This window comes from Saimiri boliviensis, chromosome 19, assembly GCF_048565385.1.
Source record: "Saimiri boliviensis isolate mSaiBol1 chromosome 19, mSaiBol1.pri, whole genome shotgun sequence".
Classification (NCBI taxonomy): Eukaryota; Metazoa; Chordata; class Mammalia; order Primates; family Cebidae; genus Saimiri; species Saimiri boliviensis.
Genome location: NC_133467.1, coordinates 2,901,896 through 2,917,328, shown reverse-complemented (window position 1 = coordinate 2,917,328; position 15,433 = coordinate 2,901,896). Strand labels below are relative to the sequence as shown.

General features: G+C 35.8%; 1 protein-coding gene across 1 annotated transcript in view; it reads left to right on the top strand.

Moving 5' to 3' along the window:
• Positions 1-15,433, top strand: part of CDC73 (cell division cycle 73) — a 118,939-nt gene that overhangs the window by 83,521 nt on the left and 19,985 nt on the right. Inside the window, exon 14 of the mRNA XM_039459975.2 lies at positions 14,925-15,086. Coding sequence (XP_039315909.1) covers positions 14,925-15,086 — 162 coding nt within the window. The remainder of the gene's footprint in view (positions 1-14,924; positions 15,087-15,433) is intronic.

The following is a 15,433-nucleotide window of genomic DNA, read 5'->3' as shown; positions in this document are numbered from 1 at the left end:
TAAAAACCCTGGAAAAAAACAGGGCATACCATTCTGGACATAGGCCTTGGTAAACATTTTATGAAGTCTTAAAAAACAAATGCAGCAAAAACAAAAATAGACAAATGGGAGCTAAACCAAAAAACTTCTGCAGTTTAAAAGACACTGTAAACAGAGTAAACAGACAACATACAGAATGGCAGAGAATGTTTGCAAGATACGCATCTGATACAGGTCTAATACCCGGAATTTATAAGGACCCTAAGCATAAAACAAACAGTCCCATTAAAAACTGAGCAAAGGACATGAACAGACACTTCTCTCTTTTTTTTTTATTTTTATTTTTTTGAGACGGAGTTTCGCTCTTGTTACCCAGGCTGGAGTGCAATGGCGCGGTCTCGGCTCACTGCAACCTCCGCCTCCTGGGTCCAGGCAGTTCTCCTGCCTCGGCCTCCTGAGTAACTGGGATTACAGGTACACACCACCACGCCCAGCTAATTTTTTGTATTTTCAGTAGAGACGGGGTTTCACTATGTTGACCAGGATGGTCTCGATCTCTTGACCTCGTGATCCACCCGCCTCGTCCTCCCAAAGTGCTGGGATTACAGGCGTGAGCCCCCGCGCCCGGCCGAACAGACACTTCTCAAAAGAAGATATGCACATGGCCAACAAACGTAGGAAAAAATATTTAACATCACTAATCATTAGAGAAATGCAAATCAAAACCACAATGAGATATCATCTCACACGAGTCAAAATGGCTATTATTAAAATATCAGAAAATAGTAGATCTTGGTGAGGTTGTGGAGAAAAGGGAATGCTCAAAGTGCTGCTGGTGGGAATGTCAATTAGTTCAGCCACTGTGTAAAGCAGTTTGCAGATTTCTCAAAAACCTTTAAACAGAACTAGCATTTGACCCAGCAATCCAGTCACTGGATTTATACCCAGAGGAATATAAATCTTTCTCCCAAAAAGGCAGGTGCACTCTTATATTCATCATGGCATGTTTTACAGTAGCAAAGACATGGGATCAACCAGGATTCCCATCAGCAGTGGATTGGGTAAAGAAATCTGGTATATGTCATGGAATACTGTGCAGTCATAAAAGAAAAACAAAACCATGTCCTTTGCAGCAACATGGATGCAGCTGGAAGCCATCATCCTAACAAATTAACACAGAAACGGAAAACCAAATACCGCATGTTCTCTGTGTGAGGTAGACGTTGAGTACATGTTGTGCTCAAAGAGGGAAACCAAAGATACCAGGACTTACTTGAGGGTGGAAGGTGGGAAGAGAGAGAGGATCAAAAAACTACGTGTTATGTACTGTGATTATTACCCCGAGTCATGAAATAATTTGTGCACCATATCCCAGTGACTTGCAATATATCCGTGTAACAAACCTGCACATGCACCTCCTCAACGTAAAGTAAAAGTCGAAAAAGAATACTAAGTAAAAGGAAAGAACAGCAAAAGAAAGAAAGAAATTGGATTTTATTCTGGCCTTGATAGTTGTGTGATTATAATCCAGAACAAAACAGTCTTCTACAACATTGAAGGCTAAGTCAGTGTTAGCATAATTATATTTTGTAATCTGAATTCTCTAATGTTTAAAATTTCCTGTTAAAAATTTTATCACTAGGAAAACAGTTTTATTTAGCAACATAATTAATACCCAAAAGAGGAATGTAAATGCTCTGGCTTCTTTCCTCAGTAAAGTAACGATGATAACTTTTGAACAGAGAAAATCCTCTTCATATGGGAGCGGGGTGTGCGGTGCGGGGAACCATGCTGCTTTTAACTGATTCAAACTGAGAAACAAAACAAGTTGCTGTATTTGTGGATTTCACATTTCACTAAAGGCAGAATTATATTTAAAGTAGCTTTCTTTACAAAGTGTAGGTATCCTGGAACATACAAGTATATTCATACCTGAACTCATTTTTGGTACTTTCGAATGACAAAATATTCATTGAGCTCTTTTTCATTAATAGTATGGCTTTTATAGAAGAGTTTTAATATTCTGGCAGATGTGAGTTTTTCGATTGCATACGTCACCTGCTGAGCTTAAGTAATTTACAGTTTTGTATATCTTTTGTGAACAAGATATACTTTTGGTCCTTGAAATAGATTTGATAATATAACAGAAACTGTCAGACTCACAGAAATGGATTACATTACCTGCTTCAAAAATTTGTTTAGTTTTTGTATCAGCTTTCCACCTATACTGTCAGTATACATGGTTTTTTATGATTTATAATCTGAAATACATGCTTTTTTTGGTAATAGTTTCTGTGTCTTGCAGTCTATCTTTGTTCTTTCCAACTAAATTATGATTTCCTCAGAGACAAGGGTTTGTTATTTTATTGTTATCTGTAGCTACATTGTTTAAAACAGTGTTGGCCTAATAATGAGTACTAAGTAAATAAGAAAAAGAAAAAAAGAAGGAAACAATTTGAAAAGAAAAGGATTGAAGAGCAGGGGATTTATATACCTGAAATTTCTTTTTTTTTTTTTTTTTTTTGAGACAGAGTGTCGCTCTTGTTACCCAGGCTGGAGTGCAATGGCGCGATCTTGGCTCACCGCAACCTCCGCCTCCTGGGTTCAGGCAATTCTCCTGCCTCAGCCTCCTGAGTAGCTGGGATTACAGGCACGCGCCACCATGCCCAGCTAATTTTTTTGTATTTTTAGTAGAGACGGGGTTTCACCACATTGACCAGGATGGTCTCAATCTCTCGACCTCGTGATCCACCCGCCTTGGCCTCCCAAAGTGCTGGGATTACAGGCTTGAGCCACCACGCCCGGCCATATACCTGAAATTTCAAGTGTTGTTTTTGTGCATGTATGTTTGTGCAACCTGTGAATTAATTTATTGCATTTATTTTCAAATCGTAATACCTTTTTTGATATATAGTAGTCATAGCCACTCCTGGGACTTGATTTTAGTTCCCATGATACTTCATTACACTTGTAGTGTGTTGTTTTGTTTTGTTTGCATTTACCGTATTTTAAAATCCATTTTATGATTTGTGAATTCGGTATTATCCAGTTCTCACAAATTTTAGTAATTGACAACTTTTTAAAAATAAATGTTTGGCTGGTTATACAAAATTTACAGTGAGTTTGTGGAAGGTTAAAAAAAGAAATTGTCTTTGATTCTCCACTCTCAAGAACCTTTGCAGTATTCATCTGAATGTATTATAAATCTAATATTAAACACTGTTTTATAGCGCAAGATAGTAAATAGTGCAAGAAACCACAAAGTAAATTTTAGTGTCTTTCTCTTGAGTCTTGTTTACTGGGGAAGGCAGACAATTAAACAGACCACATTCTTAGGATAGACCATGCCTAGTGTTTCTTCCAAGTTTAAAACACTCCCTTCATTGTTTAACACCTCATTGCAACTGACATCTCCCCTACAGTTTGAGTCAGCTGGAGGCTTTGCTATGTAATTAATGCATAATTGAAACCTCCTCCACACAATTATGGTACTGGCTGTAACTCATAGCTCAAGTTGGCATAGATTCTATTTGGTTTTATGTAAAATTGAGGATTCTTTAGTTTTCTGTCCCTTCAGTAAGTAAATGAAACAAAACAAAACCCTTTAACATCCTAACAAAATTAAGATTATATTATGGAAATATTAAAAAAATACACAGTACGTCTATAAACATGATATTGAAAGTTGTTTAGTGGAACCGTAAGGTTATTTAAAATAAATGATCGGATGTAACTTCCTGATTTGGGCCATGTTGGCAGCCACACGGGACCAAGTTGCAAAGAGGAGAGATTGTGCACAGAGCTCAAAAGCTATGTAGAGGATTCTCCTTGCATCTGCCAAATACTGTTCAGCGCATGCATGTGAGAAAATGGCTTGAGGCCTGGGAAACAGTCACCGGGAAGGAAGCAGACAGAAAAATTACTGGAGCTTAGACTGGACTGAGAATAGTACTTGTTCCCAACAGCCCCAGGCAATGCAAAATGGTATTGCCATTTTGGAACGTAATATGGGAGGTTTTTTTTTTCCCCCATCACATTGAAAATATTACTCCACTATCTTCTAGCTTCCTTTGTTTTGATGATGATAAGTTGTTAGTGTGATAATCAGTCCTATGAGGGGAATCTGTTCCATGTGGTTGTTTTAAAGATCATTTTAAATTTATCCGCTATAGCTAGATACAGATTTCTTTTTTATTTATACCACTTGGAATTTGTCAGAATTATATCTGTGTATTGGTTGTTTTCCATCAGTTCTGAAAGTCTTGGCCCTTACTTTTGATCATCTGTGAAATATGATATGCGTTTTTTTGTGTGTCTATGTGTGTACTGTTCCCTAGCCCCCCCCTTTTTTCCATCTCTTTCTGAAATTTAAATGAGACGTACTTTAGACCTTCTCATGCTATCTTCTGTGTTTCTTAAATGATTCCATTTCCTATTTCTTTTTCTCTGTTGCATGCATTTTTCATCATTTCGTTACATTTGATTTATAGTTGCCTGTTTCTTTGGCCACACTTTAATCTGATCTTAAGCCTATTCATTGCATCTTAAATTTTGGTTGTTTTATATTTCAGTTTTTGTGGTTCTGTTCAGTTCTTTTTCCAACCATGACCTGTCTTTGTAATTCTTTTTTTACTGTACATATTTGTAAGCTTGTTTTATAAGCCTTGATTTTTGGTAATTGTAGCATTTGGAGTCCTTAGTCATCTTCCTTTGAATGTTGTCTCCTACATGATAACTTGTTTCCTTGTGTGTTTAGTTTTTTACTGTTCATTTTACGGTTTTTTATTTTGTTAATTTACTAATTTAGTGTTCATTTTCTTTGGAATTACTTCTGTAGAAATTCTTTGATCTCCAAGTGAATGTGAGGGAACTCCAGAGAAGATGTGCATCTGTATCTGCTAAGCACCTGGAGCTTTTATCAATCTAGCCTAACTTTAAATTCCCTGTTGGAGGTTTTTATTGTCTTAAATATTGTTGTTCTTGCTGCAAATTCAAATGAGGTCACTTCTACCAGTTGAGACATTTGATTTTCCTTGCAGTTGTCAAAATAGGTGTTAGGGCTAGAGTTAGGGGTTGTAGGGGAAGAGGGTGGACAGTGAGTTTCTTTCTAGTTTACCATTATGTTGAACTGAATCCCTGAGTCTCAGCTTTATAAGGAAAGAAACTCTTACTAGATTTTCTACGTTGAGCAGAATTTAGACTTATTTTCTATTTCAGGAGCCCATTGAAATATAGTGAAAAACCAAGCTTAACTTTAATTGGTTTGCAAATCCCTTCCATTGATAGCAGTCTGCAGTGTTAATCTTACTTCTTTGAGTTCCTCTCTTTTTACTCGGTCTTTGGCCCACATGTTTTTTATACCTTGCTAGCTAGCTCAGATATGCTTTTAAGACATTTATTTCTTTTTTCTTTTTTTTTTTTTTGTATTGATACATAACAGATCCACATATTTTGGGGTACATGTAATATTTTGATATGTTCTTATAATGTGTAATAATTAAATCAGGGTGATTAAGATATCCATTACCTTAAACACTTACCTTTATGCTGGGAATATTAAAATTATTCTTTAATAGGTATTTTGAAATAAACTATAAATTATTGTTTACTATAGTCAACGCTGCCGATTTATTGAACACTGGGTCTTATTTCTTCTTTCTGTATTTCTGTACCCATTAATCAACTGCTCTCTAGCTCCTCCGCTCCCCCACCCTTCTTGGTCTCTGATAACCACCAGATTACTCATTTCGTGAGATCCACTGTTTAATTGTTTTCTTTGGAATTACTGTTGCAGTTACTTAGGGGATCTATCGTATTATCCTACCAGAAACAGAATAAAGCCATAGTTTCTAAAGGTCATAATTTGTTGGTATTTACTCATGCCGTTATTCCCTAAATCTTTATATACATATACATATATGTGTATGTATATGAATACAGTTGTCATAATTTTCAAATGGTGGTCTCAGAGGACTTAGAAATCTTAGGTAACAGGCTGGGTATGGTGGCTCACGCCTGTAATCCCAACACTTTGGGAGGCCAAGGCAGGCAGATTACAAGGTCAAGGGATTGAGACCATCCTGGACAACATGGTGAAACCCAGCCTCTACTAAAAATACAAAAATTAGCCAGGTGTGGTGGCATGCGCCTATAGTCCCAGCTACTTGGGAGACTGAAGCAGGAGATTGCTTGAACCCTGGAGGTGGAGGTTGTAGTGAACCAAGATTGCATCGTGACACTCCAGCCTGGTGACAGAGTAAGTAAGACCCTGTCTCAGAAAAAAAAGAAAGAGAGAGAGAGAGAGAGAGAGAGAAAGAAAGAAAGAAAAAAAGAAATTTGAATAACATGGTTTTATCAAAAGAATTATTTCAGACCAATTTTTTAGTTAAACCAATGTTTGAGGATGCTGAATGTGTTTTCTTTTTTCTTTTTTTTTTCTGTTGGTTTAAAGATTTATTATGTTCCCTAAATTTATCTTTTTAACTTTTGTGTTAAAAAACAATTTATTTCCATAGGTTTTGGGGGAACAGGTGGTGTTTGGTTGCATGACTAAGTTGTTTAGTGGTAATTTGTGAGATTTTGGTGTGCTCATCATTGGAGCGGTATACACTGAACCTGATTTGTAATCTTTTAACCCTCACCTCCCTCCTACACTTTCCTCCTGTATCCCCAAAATCCTTGTGTCATTCTCATGCTTTTGCATCCTCTTACCTTAGCCCACTTACGAGTGCGATCATTCAGTATTTGGTTTTCCATTCCTGAGTTACTTCACTTAGAATAATAGTCTCCACTTCCATCCAGGTTGCTACAATTGCCATTCATTCCTTCTGTTTTATGGTTGAGTGGTATTCCATGGTGTATATGTGGGTGATCAGTTTATCCACTCGTTGATTGATGAGCATTTGGGTCGGTTCCACATTTTTACAATTGTGTGTTGTGCTGCTATAAACATGCATAGACAAGTATGTAGTGACTTATTCTGCTGGATCAAATGGTATTTCTACTTTTAGTTGTTCAGGAATCTCCACACTGTTTCCCATAGTGGTTGTACTAGTTCACATTCCCAGTAGCAGTATAGAAGTGTTTTCCTTTTCACCTGATCAACACCTACACCTATTATTTTTTGATTTTTTGACTATGGCCGTTCTTGCAAAAGTAAGGTGAAACCGCATTTTGTTTTGATTTGCATTTCCCTGATCATTAATGACGTTGAACATTTTTTCATGTTTGTTAGCTATTTGTTTATCTTCTTTTGAGAGTTGTCTATTGATGTCCTTAGCCCACTTTTTCATGGGATTGTTTTTTTCTTGATAATTTGAGTTTGTTGTAGATCCTGGATATTAGTCCCTTATCAGAAGCATAAATTATAAAGATTTTATCCGACTCTGTGAGTTGAGTGTTTACTCTGCTGACTGTTCTTTTGCCATGCAAAAGCTCTTTAAGTCCCAGCCATTTATCTTTGTTGTTATTGCATTTGCTTTTGGCTTCTTGGTCATGAAATGACTAAGCCAGTGTCTAGAAGGGTTTTTCCAATGTTATCTTCTAGAATTTTTGTAGTTTCAGGTCTTAGTCCTTGATCCATCTTGAGTTGATTTTTATATGGTGAGAGATGACCCAGTTTCTTTCTCCTATTTGTGGCTTGCCGATTATCCCAACACCATTTATTGAATAGGGTGTCCTTTCACCACTTCCATGTTTTTGTTTGCTTTGTTAGAGATCAGTTGGCTTAAGTATTTGGATTTATTTCTGGGTTCTCTGTTCTGTTCTGTTGGTCGGTGTGCCTATTTTTATACCAGTACCTTGCTGTTTTGGTGACCATGGCCTTATAGAATAGTTTGAAATCAGGCAATTTGATGCCTCTAGATTTACTCTTTTTGCTTAGTCCTACTTTGACTCTCTGGGCCCTTTTTTGGTTGCATATAAATTTTAGGATTGTTTTTCTAGTTCTGTGCAGAATGATGATAGTATTTTGATGGAAATTGCATTGAATTTGTAGATTGCTTTTGGCAATATGGTCATTTTCACAATATTGATTCTACCCATCCGTGAGCATGGGATATGTTTCCATTTGTTTTTGTCATCTGTGATTTCTTTCAGCAGTGCTTTATAGCTTTCCTTGTAAAGAGCTTTCTCTTCCTTGGTTAGATATATTCCTAAGTGTTTGTGTGTGTGTGTGTGTGTGTGTTTTGTAGTTTTTTTTTTTTTTTTTTTTTTGGTAGCTATTGTAAAAGGAGTTGAGTTCTTGATTTCATTCTCTGCTAGGTCGCTGTTGGTATGTAGGAGAGCTACTGCTTTGTGTACATTAATTTAGTATCTGGAAACTTTGTAGAACTATTTATCAGTTCTAGGAACTTTTGGAGGAGTCTAGGGTTTTCTAGGTGTGCAGTCACATAATAGCAGCAATGACAGTTTGACTTCCTCTTCATAGATTTGGATGCCCTTTCTTTCTTTCTCCTGTCTGATTGCTCTGGCTAGAACCTAAGTACTGTGTTGAATAGAAGTGATGAGAGTGGACATCCTTTTCTTGATCTGGTTCTCAGAGAGAATGCTTTAAACTTTTCCCCATTCAGAATTATGTTAGCTGTGTGTTTGTCATAGATGGCTTTTATTACATTGCGGTATGCCCCTTGTATGCCAGTTTTGCTGAGAGTTTTAATCATAAAGTGATGCTGGATGTTGTCAAATGCTTTTTCTGCATCTATTGAGATCATGTGATTTTTGTTTTAAATTCTGTTTATGTGGTGTCTCACATATATTGACTAGTGTATGTTAAACCATCCCTGCATCCCTGGCATGAAACCCACTTGATCATGGTGCGTTGTCTTTTTGATACATTGTTGGATTTGGTTAGCCGTATTTTGTTAAGGATTTTTGCATCTATGTTCATCAGGGATATTGGGCTGTAGTTTTCTTTTTTGGTTGTGTTTTCTGGTTTTGGTATTAGGGTAGTATGGGCTTCATAGACTGATTTAGGGAGGATTCTCTTTCTCTATCTCGTGGAATAGTGTTAGAAGGATTGGTACCAATTCTTTTTTGAACTGGTAGAATTCAGCTGTGAATCCTTCTGGTCCTGGACTGTTTTGGTTGGTAATTTTTAAGTTACCATTTCAGTCTTGCTGCCTGTTATCGGTCTGTTCAGGGTATCTGATTCTTTCTGATTTAAGATAGGAGGGTTGTATCTTTCCAGGAATTTATCCATCTCTTCTAGGTTTTCTAGTTTATGCACGTAAAGGTGTTCATAGTAGCCTTGAATGATCTTTTGTATTTCTGTGGTGTCAGTTGTAATATCTCTGGCTTTGTTTCTAATTCCTTGGTTAATCTTGCTAATGGTTTGTCAATTTTATTTATCTTTTCAAAGAACCAGCTTTTTGTTTTATTACCTTTTGTATTCCTTTGTGTTTGTTTCCATTTCATTTAGCTGTGCTCTGATTCAGGTGTTCTGTGTAAGGCAGCACGCTAGCTGATGTGAGTGCCGTATAGCTGAACCATTGGCTCTGTCTTCAGGAACCTGAAGTTTAGGTCTGCCATGGTACCTCATGCCTGTAATCTCAGCACTTCGGGAGACTGAGATGGGAGGATTGCATGAGTCCAGGAGTTCAAAGTTTGAGACCAGCCTAGGCACAATAGCAAGGCCTCGTTTAAAAAAAGGAAGGAAGAGAAGACAAAAATAGAAACCTGAAGTCTAGTAGGGATATGACAGACTTTGTAGATTACCATAATAACAATAAAAAAAGCTCACTGTAAAATTGTAGAAAATTGAATTGTACTTTGAATGAAGAAGATAAGTTCATAGTGAAATACATATGGCTTAAATTTAGAATTAAGTAAATGCCTAAATATAAACAGAGACATATTTAAAGTTTTATAGCCTAGGAAATGAAAATTACAACACTCATCATATTTGAATTTCAGATTTTTTTTACCTTTTGGATGCTACCTTATAGACAACTGTGTTGTTATATATTGATAGACCAGAACCAATTTGTTCAGACTTCTTGTGCAAGAAGAGGCATAGAAATAAAGTACTGTTGTTTGTCATTTAAGGCTTAAGTCTGGGTAATACTTGATAGGCTTAAATTTTACCCTCTTTAGCATCCTAAATTGTATTCAATCTGGTCGTTGCTGGCATCAGCTGATGCTTCTGAGCTGAGAGTGGAGTTGTAATAGAACAGGATACATTGACAGTTGACCTAGTGTAGCTAAATTGATAATGTAATACGTAGCACTTTGGTCATATTCTTTGTTAAGTTTAATTAGGTCTAGAGTATTACATACTTTAGACAGTTATTTCTCATGATTTAATATCTCTGAAATTGTGAGTTGTCATATAATTGATGTTATCTTAGAGTTGCTGTGGCTAGGTGGCAGTCCTGACATAGTTTTATTACTAGCACATGCACAAAATAGTGATGGCAATTCATAGTTTCATCAGTTCTGTGAGATATGTGCATAGATGGCAGTATTTATGTTGAATTTAGATGTAATGCAAAATGTCTTCAAACAAAAGGCAGTGCGATTTAACATTGAAACAGTTACTATGGAGGAACAAAGAGGGAGGACGTACACTACCTAATTTCAAGACTTAGTATCAAGCTGCAGTAATCCACACATTGCACTAATGTTATAAAGATAGACAGATAGATGAATGAAAATAATGGAGATTGCATAAATGGGCCTATGCTATTTTGACAAAGACTTTAGGGCAATTCAATTGAGAAACGAATGCCTTATCAACAAAAATAGAAGTGGAATAATTGGATAAATATATGAGTGGAGAGGAATGACTCTCAACCATTACCTAAAACCATACACACACATTTATTTAAGATAGATTATACACACAAACTTAAAAGCTAAAACTTTAAGGCTTCTAGAATAAAGCATAATAGGATGTTTTTGTGACCCTGAAATAGTGGGGTTTTTTTGTTTTTTGTTTGTTTGTTTGTTTTGTTTTTTAAAGGGTGAACCATAAAAGAAAGAAATTTTAAAACTTCCATTCATCAAAAGACACCACTAAGAAGATGAAAGGGCCAGACACGTTTTGAGGGGAAATCTTTTTATTGCACATTCTTAACAAAAGATTGATATCTAGAATCCTGTGTGTCAATATTTTTAAAAATCCAATTAAAAATAAGAGGTACTGACACTCCACAAAAGAAGGTATACAAATGGCCAATAAGCACATGAAAAAAATTCTCAGTATCATCAGTCATTGAGAAAGTAAAAATTAAAATGATGTTGAGATACTTTTTCACATACCCATTAGAAAGACTAAAATTGAAAAGACTAGAACTCTCGTACATTTTTAGTGGAAGTACAAAATGGTTTAACTGCTTTGGAAAACTTCCTGGCAGTTTCTTAAAAAGTTACACATACCCCATAATTCACTCAAAGGTATTTATATAAGAGAAATGAAAGCATGTGTTCACAAAAACACTTAACATAGGAATATTTATATAAGTGTAATAATAACCCAGACTTTGAAACTACCCTGCTATAGACTGAGCATTTGTGTCCCACAAAATCTGTATGTTGAGACTTAGTTACTAATGCCAGGGTATTTGGGAAGTAATTAGGTCACGAGGGTTCTGTCCTCACAAGTAGGGTAAGCGCCCTTATGAAAGTGATCTCAGAGAGCTTCCTTGCTCCTTCTTCTGTATGAGGACACAGCAGAATCTACAAACCAGGAAGTGGGACCTCTCTAGACACTAGACGTGCCAATATCTTTATCTTGACTTCCTAATCTTACAGTGATAAAGAAATTTCTGTTTACAAGCCATCTCAGTCAGTCTATGCTGTTTCTATTATTGTGCCCTGTACGTACTAAGACACACCCAAATGTCCACAGCAGGGGAATATTTTCTCATAATCGAAATCTAGTTAGCAGTAAAAAAGAATGAACTACTGATAACACCCCACTGCAGGTATGATGATCAGAAACATTACATTGAATGAAGGAAGCCAGGTACAAAATAATACATCTGGTATTATGAGTGTGTGTATGTGAATTCCCCAAACAGGCAAATCTAATGGAAAGCAGAACAGTGGTTGCCTGTTGGGAAGGAGAATGGCATTTGACTGAAAGGCATATATGGAAACTTTCTGGTTGATGCAGATGTTCTTTATCTTGATTGGAATGGGGCTTATACTCAGTATACGTTTATCAAAACTTGTCTGTTTGCACATTTCACTGTATGTAAATTTTATGCCAATTTAAATGTTGTATATTCAAGAATACACTGAAATGAAGCAGTGGAGTGCAAATTTGATATTTGAATTCTTCCGCATTAGAAGAATGATTTCCCTGTTTCTTTTTATTTTTCTGAGGCAGAGTCTCACTGTGTCACCCAGACTGGCGGGCATTGGCTTGATCCCAGCTCACTGCAACCTCTGCCTCCCAGGTTCAAGTGATTCTCGTGCCTCAGCCTTCAGAGTAGCTGGGATTATAGGCATGCACCACCACACCTGGCTAATTTTTGTATATTTAGTAGATAGGGTTTCACCATGTTGGCCAGACTGCTCTCAAACTCCTGACCTCAAATGATCCGCCCACCTTGGTCTCCCAAAGTGCGAGGATTACAGTTGTGAGCCACCGCGCCTGGCTCTAATTCCATATATTTATTTTATAAAACAACAACCAGGTGCTTTATGGAACCTAAAAAGGGAAGATGGCAATAGTAGATGAACTTATTTTGCCCGAGATACCTATGAAACAATTGTCTGTCACACACATCCAGCAGTGCAGCTGAAGCCAGAAGAAATAACCAGTTTTCTGGAGGAATATCATGACTGATTTATGTAGAATACATAGTTTAATTGGCAGTATTTTTTTTTTCCTTCATAGTGGTACAATATAATGGTACAGTATAATGGTGTGTCTCACAATCATTGGTGTCTTAGATTTGATTAACTGCAGTAGGGTGAACAGGTAAAACTTACATTGACTCTGTGGAATACCAGTCTTTTTAGTAGACTTAACTTTAGGGGAAGAGGTCATAAGATCTATTTTTATGTTATCAAATGAGATCCTTGCTAACAAGCATTTTGAAATAAAGCTTCTTTTTTTTTTCTTTTTCTTGTTTAACTGCTAGTAGAAGTGACTACAATTCCAAGAAAATACCTAGATATAATTAGAAATTAACATGCCAGAGCATCTAAAAATTCTAGGATGGTGTTTAATTATAAAAACCATGTTGATGATTCTGAACTTTTATAAAACATCAGCTGATGTGTAGACATGCAGATGCTGTATAACTTATTTCTTAGGCATCAAAAGTTGAAATAGGAGTATCATAGACTTTTTGTTAGTTTGGTATTTTAGTCATTTTTAGGTATTTTATATTCTAGTCATATTATTAAAGTTTATAAGTAATTTTGTACAAGTAAATTTATACTTTAATACCGTGTTAAAATTTCAGAAGCCAGAAAAGAGAGAGATGCAGTCTCATATTTAACAGTTTCAACATTTTAAATCCCATGTAGTTACAGATTGAGATAAAGCAAAGCATTTCTCGTGGCAATAGAATCCCTTTGTTCTGTGTGTGTGGAACATAAGTTCAAGAGGGCAGGGACTGTGCTTTGTACAACTATGTATATTGTGAAAGTTATAGCATGATATATTGCACGTACTATTCACTTAAAACATTTTTTGTTGTGGCTTTTAAAAAAATTTTTATTAATTTTTTTGGCTGCTTGCTTGTTGTGGCTTTTTACTAGTACACAGTTTCAAATAATGTCCACCTATTAAAATTTTAAAATAATGTGTTTAATTAACCAAAGTGTTAGTACTGTCTTTGGCATTTTCTAAATGAGCTTGATTAATGAATAAACCAAATGCCATGGGAAGCAAATTATTATCTGGGGGAAATTTTTAAACAATATAGAAAACTTAACTTTTTAATCAAATGTAAAATGGATGTGAGAACAATCAGCTAAGAAACAAAGTTCAGTGTTATCATTATCACCATGAACTAAAAACTTTCTAGACAATAAAGTTAATACCACTTTCTGATGAATCCAGTATATGGAATTGAAGTTTTTCAGAGAACTCTAATTAGTGCAAGTTCTCCTGTGTTTTTTGGTCCTTTCATCTCTCTTAAGCTTTAGAAGCAGAATGGCACTCTAATACATTGATTGTATTCCCTCCATTTTATTGGAGAGACTAGATCATAGCTAATAAAATATGTCATTGGACTGTTAGGATTATGTGTATATTTAGAAAATAAGACTTGTAAAATATACTTTGTGAACATTAGCAAATTTTAGAGGTGGCAACAGCTATCCAGATTGTTATTTTTAAGAATATCTGTCTTGAGAATTGATCCACATAAGTAAGTTGATAAATGCCACTAGTTGATAATAATTGCAGTATTTCGTAAAATAATCATCATACACTGATTTAATTTTCATACTTTAAAATTTTCAAAGCTCTCTGAAGTTTGATGGTGTTTTTGTAATTTTGCTGAAGCATAAAATGTTTCTTTCTTTCTTTCTTTTTTTTTTTTTTTTTTTTTTTTTTTTTTTTTTTTTTTTTTGAGTGTTTTGCGAAGCTCCTGGATAGGCTAAGTCACATAAAGATGCCTGCTAGCCACAGCAGCCTTTTCACTTAGTGACCTTTTTATTTCTAATAAAATTTCTCTTATGAAGTTCCCTCCAATAGAATTTGAGAAATTAAGGATTAGTGGGGAGAATGCTAAGTGCTAGTTGAATGAGTATAAATTGTGTGTTGATACACATACACACACCAACCTAGAGTCTGAGCTGAGTTCTATTTGGTGTACAAAGACCTATACTCTTCATGATCTGTACTTGCAGAGCCGGTTCATTTAAAAAAAAAAATCTTTAAAACCATTAATGTTTAAAAACTTATTTCAAAATAGCGTTTATTTTTCCATTTTCATCACATGGAATATATTTGACTTTTTCTCATCTCTGTTTTATCAAAGGTTTGTCCCATCAGATGAAAAGAAGAAACAAGGTTGTCAACGAGAAAATGAAACTCTAATACAAAGAAGAAAAGACCAGATCCAACCAGGGGGCACTGCAATTAGTGTCACAGTACCTTATAGGGTAGTAGACCAGCCCCTTAAACTTATGCCTCAAGACTGGTAAGATCGTCTATAGATTTCTTTTCACAGGCATTGCACCCAAGAGAATGAGTGTTGATATCGCCATTGATGATGGTGATGTTTTTTAAGAGATAAGGTCTTGCTGTGTTGCCCAGGCAGAGCTGGAACTCCTGGGCTCCATCAGTCCTCCTGCCCCAGCCTCCCAAGAAGCTAGGACCACAGGCGCAAGCCGCTGCACCTGGCAGTCTATATTTTTTTAATATTCATTTGTTTTCTCTATATTGTTGTTTTTTTCTTGTGTGAGCAAGTATCAGATTTTATCATGGGTTCTAAATAGAAACTGTCGTTGAAAACTATGTTAATATATGTTAATTTGATTATTAATA